The sequence below is a fragment of the Silene latifolia genome, chromosome 6 (genome assembly GCF_048544455.1).
Source record: "Silene latifolia isolate original U9 population chromosome 6, ASM4854445v1, whole genome shotgun sequence".
Taxonomy (NCBI): domain Eukaryota; kingdom Viridiplantae; phylum Streptophyta; class Magnoliopsida; order Caryophyllales; family Caryophyllaceae; genus Silene; species Silene latifolia.
The window spans coordinates 85,502,981-85,515,234 of NC_133531.1; the positions used below are offsets into that span (position 1 = coordinate 85,502,981).

General features: G+C 33.6%; 1 protein-coding gene across 1 annotated transcript; it reads left to right on the forward strand.

The window, feature by feature from the left end:
- The first annotated feature begins 10,603 nt into the window (after window positions 1-10,603).
- On the forward strand, window positions 10,604-11,674 carry LOC141588318 (uncharacterized). Its single transcript, XM_074409764.1, has one exon. The coding sequence runs from the start codon at window positions 10,604-10,606 to the stop codon at window positions 11,672-11,674; it is 1,071 nt and encodes a 356-aa protein (XP_074265865.1).
- The last annotated feature ends 580 nt before the right edge of the window (window positions 11,675-12,254 follow it).

The window sequence follows — 12,254 nt, forward strand, 5'->3', positions numbered from 1 at the left end:
AAACCATTTTGGTACAAGTAATTACGAATTACTAGTCGATTTTGTATATGACATATTTTATGAGTATGTTGATTTTTAATATGTTAAAAATACATTACAATTTCATATGTCAAGTAACATGTCACATATGTTACAATTGACAAATGACAAAAATAAAATGGACCTCCCATTTTATTTAAGTGTGCCGAAAAATGGAGGGAATATTGGGTTGATATTGTGTTTTTATCTTAGTGGAAAACATAATGATAAAAGACTACCATCTAGCCATGCATGCCTACTCTTACCTTGAGAAGAATAAGACCATGCATTGGCTCCCCAATATAGACCCCCCCCCCCCCAACCGGTTTTCCTATGTGTTGTGCAACCATATGAGTTTCTCTATTATTCATTCTTTTTCACCTAATATTTTCTAGAGTAAGAAAATGAATTCTCTACATTTTTGTGAAACATTTTAGAGATGAAAAACTCACACAATTACTTCCTCTTGAACCGATTTTTCAAGAGAACAAAATTAGTTTTGTGTCATATTTTAAGTAAGACTAATCCTAATACTAGATCATATTATTTTAGTCTTTAAGAGTATTCCTTGGGTATTCACTTTTGGGAGAGATTCTATACTTGAATCTTTGTTCATCCATTATTTGGAATGCTCAAGAACTAACAAGAAGGAGATCTTGTTGGTGCCCATAAAACCGAAATCACATAGTAAGGAACATGATTTCTTCTTTACTTCTATTTATGTTTGCATGCATAAGATTTGTAATTATTTTATGACTAAATAATTTCTCACATATATGAATATGTAAATTAATGAGATTAATTATTTCTAACAAGCGGTATCATGAGCCTTATGTTGTTTGCATGCAAATCGGTTATAGTTTTTCCGAGTTATACGATTAACAAACAAAACTTATAAATTTGTGTTTATTATGATATATCACGAAATCAATTATGCATGTTAAAGTTTCTGGTCCTAAAATGTATTTAGGATATTTTGGTTAGTTTATGGATTTTTATTGTTCATTTTATATAATAATGGCATTAAAATGTGATTTTATGATAAAAATGTCATTTTGGACTAAAAATAGCTAAACTTCGTTTTTTCCAATGGTTTTTGGATATGTTTTCACATATATTATATTTTGATGACCTGTAAAGTTTCATAATTTTATGAGTTCTTATGCTCGAAATATGGATTTTTAAAGATAAAATATAATTTAAATGGAAATATAGGTTAATATGAGTTATATTTCGAATCTGGTCATGAAAATTTAGTATCTTTTCACATGAAATTTTAAAAGATGTGTATAAAATAATTGGCTATAATGAAGTCTTTATGCATGATTTATGAAATTTTGATGAAAAATCACATAAATAGTGACTTTAATTAGTAAAAATTGCTAAAACATACTTCATGACTAAGGAAAAACGTCACATGTTGCATTTTATCACCTATTTCAGATCTAAAAGTGAAAAGTAAATAAAAATAATTTTTCTCATATTTTTATGGTTATAATTGATAAATCCGATAAACCGCAACATTGTTTTTCTCGATAAATTTTCGAAATTTTTAACCTATGTTTTGAGAATTATGAGTGTCATGGTATTTTTCCAGAATGTTCATGAGTTTAAATTTCAAATTTTGAATTTATTTGAAATTTTTATGATTTATTTGAAGTTTATGACATATTATTGTATTTTTGAGTCCATTTATGAACAATATTAAGAAATATAAGTTAATTATTGTCAATATGTTAGTGGAGACTAATTTTGAGTCATAAGTTGGTTAGGGTAATTAACTTGTACATAAATATGAATTTATGTAATTATTGTGATTATAAAAGGTTAAATCACGCAAATCCGTAAAAACCGATTAATATACGATATTGGCTCCTTAAAGGCGATTTAGCATAAAATTGGGCATGTTCATACATATTATAATGCTGCATTTTATTTATGATTGTCATATTTTAATATGTAATTTTTGAATTATGTAATTTTACTTAGTATGGCCTTAGTTTTAATTGGTATTGCCCGAAATGTATGGGAATATCGATTCGGTTGTAATTTATTGTGATCTCGTATCACCATTTTGTAATTTAATAGATTTATTTTTATTTTAATTACAAATGTATAATAGGAAATTATGTAATTTATTATGTAATTTATTTATTCCGGAGTTCCTTGAAGACGGTGCCACTCGAGAAGACGATCCATTAAAGACGGTGTTACCTCGAGATGCGTGCCAAGACCGAAGTTCAAGGGACCAATGAAGTTGGTTTCCGAATTTGTAATAGTTTATTAGATTTACTATTCTAGGAAGGCCATACTAGGATTTAATTTATGCTTTGCATTTTTATATATGTTGCATGCATCGCTAAATCGCCATAACTAAAACATGCATCATCATTTTATCGAGTTTATCGACCGTGTCAATTACAATTATCGTAGTTCACCGCTTTAGTTCACTTAAAACGTGATAGATAATAAATTGACATGACCTCTCGCTAAAAATAAACAATTGAGACTTAGCCTTACCAAAAGGTAGAAACCATGAAAACCTATTTCGTGAGGGAGTGCACTCGGCCACACCGGAGTACAAACCTTGTTACGTAGGGGAAGTGGGTGATAAATGTCTATCCACCGAATTCATGTTGATGAGGGTTTCATCGGCCACACCGTGCCCAAGTTAATGTGGTTTTGGATCATGGACACATTTATTCGAAATTTGGATTGAGCTCAACGGAAGTATTCGTGACCGTAGTCGCATGTGTTCTGGGCTAAAGATAAATGTTAATGTAATTTTATCGACCAAAAGTTCTAAAAGTAGAATCGATTAAAGAGTTAATCCACCGAGTTATATTGATAAGGGATTCATCGGCCACACCGTGCCCAAGTTAATATGAATTTGGATCTTGAAATCATTTATCATAGTTGGGTAGAGGTCACTATGTAAATGCTTTACTTGTCATTTACAAGTATTAATAAAACGATAAATGTTAAGTTTTCCACTATTATATTGTTCTATTTCTTTACCACAATTCATATACGATATCATTTCGATTTTTGATTCAAATCTCCATTAAAACATCGTAACTAAAGACAAATATGAATTTTTCTTCTAAAACCTCGAATTATCCATTGTAAGGATCTCTTGTGAAGAGTATAGATGGAAGTTATTTGTGATCAAAAGGGTTTTTGATTCTTGACTAACATATCTACTTACAATTGTTTCTCATATGCTTAATTGAGTTAAGTACTTTGAAACGTTAAATCATTTTGGTAACTAGATTTGTTGGAAATCAAAATTGACCAAAATACCGCAACCACTTCAATGAAAGTTATAAGACTAAACGAACGAATGAAGAGTAGTCTTCATAAAATTAAATTTTGCTTCTCTAAGCAAAGACTCATTGAAATGAGTGGGAGCATTCTCTTAAACCGTTAAGAAAAGGATAAAGTTCTAAGAAGTAAAATTAGAATGGAATTGATACAAGGTAATGTTAAAAGTAACGTTATTGAGAATAACAATACTAAACCTATCAATCCCGACCGATAAGGTTTCCATTGTCTAAATTGTTGGACGCTACAAAGGAAACTACCCCAAATTATTGAAGAATCAACAAGTTAGTTGTTGGACATCTAATGGGACCTTCTTCTTTAAATGTTTATTTGATTGACATAAATTTTGCTAATACTACTTCGTCAATATTAGAAACCGATGGTGGTTTTCATCATTGTATTTGATACATAGAATGATTAGAATATGACGACTAGCAACAAAGATGTTGAGAGATAGAGTAATTGTGTACTCAATCTAGGTTTTGGGTTTAAAGTTGTACTTAATTATAACTATTAAGTGCATAAACTCTAAATAAGAATATAAACTTGTTAAGATACAAAAGAGGTTTCACTTTTGTGACCCTATACACCATGATTTGATGTATGGCTAGCCCATTATCAAGGTGATTATATTCTAAACCAAACTAGAATGACACATCATGTAGATGATGTAAGACTCAAATTGGTAACCCAAGATTAAACCTTAAATTCTGGAATGATGAACGCAAAGAGTTATAGAATACTCTTGAAACCATTAGATTGTTAATCTTATGGTATATGCGTATCTTGTATTCAAAGCAAGATGTCTCGTGCCTTTTGGTTGAAAAGAAGATCGAGGTTGTAAATCAGTGATCCATAATAGGTTGATCATTTTCTTTTACCAACGATTTAAGTTGACGCTAATGTGTTCACTTAATAAGGTAAATAGAGAAATCTTTGAAGAAGTTCAAGGAATCACGATTTAGTCGTGATGGGATTATCAAGTGAAGACTTTGATGCAAGCCAAATGAAATGTGATATAGTATCACACATTAATCTCTCTTAGCACACATTATGGGATAATGTGTGGTTGGATAAAGAAATCAAACGCTATTCGATATGGTTTGGACTTCAATCAAGTTACTTTGAGTTACTTGATCCTTTTGGGGATTTTATCATTTTTGTCTAAATTATTTTTCCACTAAATCTAAAACGATTCATATGAGATATGAAACAGATGCTCATTTTTCCTTATTATAATCACAAGTACAACGGGTTTGTGACTCGTGAAGCTGTCTTTCTAAAATACAAGTTTATTTCTAGAAGACAGAGTGGGAGAAATTATTCAAAGAGCCACAAAGAATGTTATGTCACAAGAAACTGGTCTTTCTTGGCTACATGAGACGTTTTCTTCAAAACCTAGGAGGTTAAAGTCATCACTTGTTGAAGATGATGAATTAGTGTTACTTTTAGAAAGTAAAGAGCTTGCAACTTACAAAGAAATTGTTTGATTCAAGTTGATTACTTCTGGAAAGTAATGAACATATGACTTACATGAGAGTGTTTAAATCACAACTCAATACAAGGCTTAGTGCCATGAAAATCCGAAATAAATTCTGAGTGAATTGTTAGATATCAAAGCTTGATTGGTAGCAAAGGGTTTTGCACTAGTTGAAATGCTTAAGTCTATTTGGATCTTCTTAGGGATTGTGTTTCATTATGATGATATACATATAGCGAGTGAATCTAAAACCCACTTCTTCAATTAGAAGGAATGTATTCAATACATGTCTTGAGTTTTGTAGATTCTTGCCATCCTAAGATAATGTGAAACTTAAGAGAGAGTCTTAAGTAGGACATCAATGAGTTGAAATCAATGTTTTGATCATGTTATAAAACTTTTCTCGATAAGTCGAGAAGTTGTGTTTATACATGGAGTTTAGTGGGAGTTACGGAAATTTTAATTAGTCTTATATGTGGATGACATATTGATTATTGGGAATGATTTAAGACTAGGAGAAAAATAATACATCTTAATATCCGGATTTATGGAGATAAATTCACATGATATTAATGTCAAATAAGGAGTCTTATGTTGATAAGGTTCATGACTAGTTCAATCGAATTGAACATATTTGATTGATTCTATTTGCTTCCGCTGCCGAATCAATTAAATAGGAAATGATGTATAACACTTCATATACTTTGAGTATGATGAATTGTTTCAAATCGAATTTAAGTAATAGTTACCAAGTAAACCATGAAGATTACCCTTAAGTGCTTGCAGAAGCATTAAGGAAGTAATGCAAAGTGTTTTTGATGCAATTTTGTGTAAGAGTGTTACACAAGTGACAATTGACAATTGAGATTGCGCATGGTTTCCGACAAAACCATAATCAAAACACATTAGAATGGTTAAGATACCATTGTGGCTATGTTATTTAAGAAATAGATTTTCTAGAATCGTTCTAGACAATAAAGAACAATGAGAAATATTTACAACGGAAATTGAGTACACTTGCAATCATGGGATGTACAAGAAGGATGAGTCCCGCACACTGTGAAAACAGTGGGAGCTATTCTAAGGCTAGAGGGCCTATGTCTTGATTGGATCTCGACACGTACTCAGAAAGTTTTGTAATGCAAATGTATACATTACAAAGGAAAACGAGTATGTAGTAAGGTTGAGTAAGGTACAAGAAGTTGATAAAACCTACTAACCAAAGCCTTCTCATAGGCTTAACATGATGAGTCATGTCATTTCAATTGAATTGAGATGAACAACTACATACAAGATCTAAATTGGATATGAAGTAGTAATCAAGTATTGACTACTCATATGATAATCACATTTGTCGTTTGAGTTTTTAAAAAAAAATCTGAAAACTCTTTTTATACTTTGTTACATCCAAACGGGTTGTAGAGACAATATTGAACTCCGTTAAAGTGAACCCGGATTAACATGGTATTCACCCATAGTCACTTGTATGAGGTGAGGTCTCGAAGTGACTAGAGTGTGATGTGATTAATGGCAAGTTCAAATGCCATAGAGTCATATGAGATGACTAGTCGATCACATAGGCAGACTGTTAGGAACACTTTGTCGGGCCTAATGACCGCTTATAGAGTTCTGGTAAATTTATATAGCCTGGTCGTGGCGAGAGCTACTATAGTGTTCTAATGAGTCGATTCTTTTGACTAAAGACTGTTCGCCTAAGGTGGCACAGTTTCAGATTAACTTTGATTTGTGTTACTACGACCTTCGTAAATGGGGTCAAATGGGCATATTTTGGGTTATGATGGCTGTGGCTAGTCGAAGGGAATAAGTGCGATAGGAATTGTCCACCCCTTGTCAGGGTTATAACAATATCTCAGGGCCACTCGAGGAGTAATGAACTGGAAATGCGTGGCCACGCTCGGAAGGTATCTATGGTAGATAAATCCGGTCAATCAGTTATTCTCCAGATCGAGGAAACCACTCTCGATATGATCACTTGCAAGTACGACCTGAAAGACACCTTGCATTGAGTGGGAGATAGTAATAGGACAAGAGAATTGGTGACGCACACTTGTCGAGGACAAGTGGGAGATTGTTGGAATATGTGTCCTCCGACAATAATGCGATCACAATCGTCGATCATGATGATCACATGTTTAAATCTCATTTTAAGAATATATGTGGGATGTAATATTTTACAATCAACTGGTCCACACATATCGGTAATGATTGACTGACTAGAGTTTGACATTCTTTGTCGTGCGGACGGTGGTGATCAGTTGATCCCCTTAGGTCATACCTATAAGGAAATACTCTTAATTGATTATTTAATTAATCGTATGCCGATACGAGTTAATTAAATTGCTTAAAATTGACGGGTGATATTGTGAGTAAAATTAACGTGTCATATTGTAATTCGATTATATTAGATACGGTCTAAGTAATTTAATTATTTTATTACTTAGATAAAATTATTGTTTACGAAACAATTGATATTGAATTGAGATTGAATGAATGATTTATTATAGATACAAGATGTTGTGATTTATAATAGATAAACCATTTTGGTACAAGTAATTACGAATTACTAGTCGCTTTTGTATATGACATATTTTATGAGTATGTTGATTTTTAATATGTTAAAAATACATTACAATTTCATATGTCAAGTAACATGTCACATATGTTATAATTGACAAATGACAAAAATAAAATGGACCTCCCATTTTATTTAAGTGTGCCGAAAAATGGAGGGAATATCGGGTTGATATTGTGTTTTTATCTTAGTGGAAAACATAATGATAAAAGACTACCATCTAGCCATGCATGCTTACTCTTGCCTTGAGAAGAACAAGACCATGCATTGGCTCCCCAATATAGCCCCCCCCATCCGGTTTTCCTATGTGTTGTGCAACCATATGGGTTTCTCTATTATTCATTCTTTTTCACCTAATATTTTCTAGAGTAAGAAAATGAATTCTCTACATTTTTGTGAAACATTTTAGAGATGAAAAACTCACACAATCACTTCCTCTTGAACCGATTTTTCAAGAGAACAAAATTAATTTTGTGTCATATTTTAAGTAAGACTAATCCTAATACTAGATCATATTATTTTAGTCTTTAAGAGTATTCCTTGGGTATTCACTTTTGGGAGAGATTCTATACTTGAATCTTTGTTCATCCATTATTTGGAATGCTCAAGAACTAACAAGAAGGAGATCTTGTTGGTGCCCATAAAACCGAAATCACATAGTAAGGAACATGATTTCTTCTTTACTTCTATTTATGTTTGCATGCATAAGATTTGTAATTATTTTATGACTAAATAATTTCTCACATATATGAATATGTAAATTAATGAGATTAATTATTTATAACAGTAAATTTACCACACCTACATTATTTTTCATTGTGGAACATATAAAATCTATAGGTAGAAAATATAATGATATAAACTTTTAAGAGTTCTCCAAGACAATACTTCAGAGACTCAAAAGATTTTGGGTTGATGCCTAAGTTCCAATGATGCCTCCTATTTATAATCATTAAATCACTCACCTTATGCTATATTTCGATGTGGGAAAATTCTATTTTTTATATCTAGTATATTTCTCACACCTATATTCTTTTTCAATGTGGGACATATAACATAATATGAAATACATCATCTTTAATATGTGCAAATTATATGAAATCTTTATATACTTTAATGATAGCATTTCTTACCATGAATCTAATAATATTATTTTCATAATTTATTTACCGACATTATTTTGCCAAATGAAATGTTAAAGTTTTTATATAAAAATTAGAAATATCACTTGAATATAAAATAAGAAATACAAAATATATATTATACTCTCTCCGTCCCGGTCATTTGTTGTCCTTTGGTTTTGGCACAAAGGCCAAAGAAAGGGAAATGGGCCAATTAATAAATGACAAGTGGAACAAATTGAGTGTGAATGATCAAATTGTTCATCAAGTTCATTCTTAAAATAGAAAGGACGACAACTCACTGAGACACCACAATATGGAAAAGGACAACAAATGACCGGGACAGAGGGAGTAATAACTAAAAGCTTTTCTAAAGGTTAACTTAGGTTAGAAATCATTATTGTAGAAACAGTAATACAAACTCTTTTAAGAGCTCTCTCTGACAATACTTAAGAGAATCAAAAGATTTTGCGTTATGACTTCTATTTATAATCATAAGATCACCCTGCCTAATGATAATCTTCCGATGTGGGATAATTCTAATATTTATACATAGTATATTCACCACACTTACATTACTTTTCAATGTAGGACAAATAACATACTAAATACACCATTTTTTTTCGCACCTACTTTGACATCAACCCGGTTTAATAATGGGAAAATATAATACAATCTACACTCTAATGATAAATTTTTTTTTGTCACAATCTAATTATATAATTTTCATACGATAAAGGAGAAGCAAAATAAATCCATGAGAGAGAAACTAGAGAGAGATAACGGTTGAGTTCTTCGTTTATGCAATGGCGAAACGGAAGAAATCAAAAATTAATCTCAATTAATCTAGTAATAATATAATAGTAATCAAAATAATCAAAAACAAGCAGATTTCTCTGCAGCTAGTAGTAATAAGCATAATAATAATCAATCATCAAGTTCCCCCAAATCAGCAGGACGACCTTCACTTAGGGTTTCGCCCTTGCGATTTGAGACGAAACTTGAGCCTATAGTAGAAGATGAGGAGTATGATAGTGAACCTGGAGTGGAAGAGGACCCACCAGAACGTCCTATGATTCAGCTCTTACCCGCTGATGTGGAAGGTGAGATTTCTTTCTGGTCAACTGCCGTTTTTTGCTATATTCTCGGGGCCAATCCACCTAGTACGGTGATAACAGGCTTTATTAAACGAGCATGGCCAAGTAATGGGGTTGATAAGATTTCTTTTTTACCGAATGGGATTTTCATGGTGAGGTTCAAAACTAAAGCTCAACAGCAGGCTATCCTTAACACTGGTCATCTATTGTTTGATAATAAACCAGTAATTATTAAGGAATGGAGTCCTGATGTTGCACTTATCAAGCATGATTTTCAAAGGGTGCCAATATGGATGAAGTTGTATGGGCTTGAGGTTAAATTCTGGGGAAAGGATAGCCTGAAGAAGCTTAGTGGTGAGGTTGGGAGTTTTATTAAGTGTGATGACTCTACTGCTAACCGTAGTTTCTTTGGGTATGCTCGAGTACTCGTTGAAGTGCAAATTGGGCAATCTTATCCTAAGGAGATAGTGTTTAAGGATGAGTTGGGTCAGATACAGCGTGTTAGGGTTGAGTATGACTGGCTTCCTCTCATTTGCACTAAATGCAAAGGGATGGGACACATTCAGGAAAATTGCAGGGAGGGGGAGACTGTTGCTACAAAGAAAGTCTGGAGGCCAAAACCTCGACCTGCAGTACAACAACCTCATCCAGGTCCTAAGCAACGTACACCTATTGAAAAGCCAGTACCTCATTCCTCTCCTGTTCAGACTATCCCTAATAGTACACCTGTCTGTACTCCAACACAACCTGTCCCTGCAAGGGTTGAGTCCCCTGTGGAGGAAGTTCAGAAGGTGGGAGCAGAACAATCTTTTCCAAGGAGAATTCTCTCGCGCGAGGATGATGTGGCAAGAATTTCCTGACAGTAGGCAGTATACACCCAGACGTATAACATATATGGATGCCTTGAATCTTTCCATCTCAAGGAGTGTTAGTGCTGGAAAAAGAGGATTAATGAAATTGCAACTTGAGAATGGGTAGTTTAGGGTTCTGGAACATTAGGGGTATGAATAGTATTAATAAACAGAATGAAATAAAGTGGTTCCTTAGTCAAAATAATGTTGGCTTATTTGGCTTACTAGAAACAAAAATAAGCAGTAGTAATTGGGTTAGAGTCAAGAATAATATTTGTCAGAGTTGGTCTATTTGCACTAATAGTAGTCAACATAAAGGAGGTAGAATTTGGTTAATTTGGCAGCCAAGTCACTATGTGGTTGATGTGAGGTGTATTACTGCTCAGCTAATTCACTCTTTGGTCACTGACAAAATTAGGGGTACTACTTTTTCGTTCACCCTGGTTTATGGTTTTAATAAGGATCAGGAGAGAGTTAGCTTGTGGTCTAAGCTTAATCAGCTGAGTGTTGGGATTACTACTGCTTGGATGGTATGTGGTGATTTTAACAACTTGCTGAATATTAATGAGAGAATTGGAGGGGCTCCAGTTTCTTGGAATGATGTCATGCCTATGAGACATATGATTGGGACCTACAATCTAGCTGAGGTGAAGTCTATAGGGGCTTATTTCACATGGAATAACAAACATGAGAGTGGCTCTAAGATTTACAGCAAGCTAGATAGGGTTTTTGTTAATGGAGAGTGGTTGACCTCGTATCCTGAATGCTTTGCAAACTTCTTGCCAGAGGGACTGTTTGATCATTGCCCATGCTTGGTGAACTTTAAAGTTGATGAATCTAGGAAGAGGCCCCCTTTCAAGTACTTTAATATGTGCTCTTTGGTTGAAGAGTTTGAGGATACTGTCAGCCAGAGTTGGGAGAAGAATGTCAGAGGATCCCCCATGTATAGAGTGGTGACCAAATTGAAATCTCTGAAGAAAGGCTTAAGGGACTTGAACAACAAAAATTTTAGTGACATTGAGAATATTACTAGAGTGACTGAAATCTCTCTCGAGGAGTTTCAGGTCATGTTGATTAAGGATCCCTTAAATAAAGAATGGTGTGAGGCTGAAGCTGCTTGTGCTAAGGAGCTAACCCTGTTGAAAAAAGCTAGGGATCGGTATCTTCTTCAAAAGTCTAAGGAAAAATGAATGACAGATGGTGATGATAACACAGCATATTATCATGCTAGCATCAAGCATAGGAGATTGAGGAACAAGGTTTATCAAGTCAAGAACAAGAATGGTATCTTGTGTACTCAACCAGATGAGATCCATGAGGCTTTTGAATATTATTATAAGGATCTACTGGGGAGTTCTAAAGATGTTATTGCTGTTAATAAAGGAATAGTTAGGAGGGGGAAGTGCATCACTGAAGCTCACAGAACTCTCCTAACTGCACCTGTAACAGGCGAAGAGGTTAGACTGGCTATGTTTTCTATCCCTGGTACCAAGGCCCCTGGACCAGACGGGTATAGTAGTCAATTCTTCAAGGATGCTTGGGCTATTATAGGGAAGGATGTGATAGCTGCTGTGAAGAATGCTTATTAGTTTGGGAAGATACTGAAGGAATGTAATACTACCATTCTTACTCTGATCCCTAAAATTGATGCACCTGATAATGTCCTACAATTTAGGCCTATAGCCTGTTGCAACACAATATACAAATGTGTTGCCAAGGTTATTTGCAATAGGCTAAGTTCTATTCTGCCTGACATCATTAGCCACTCCC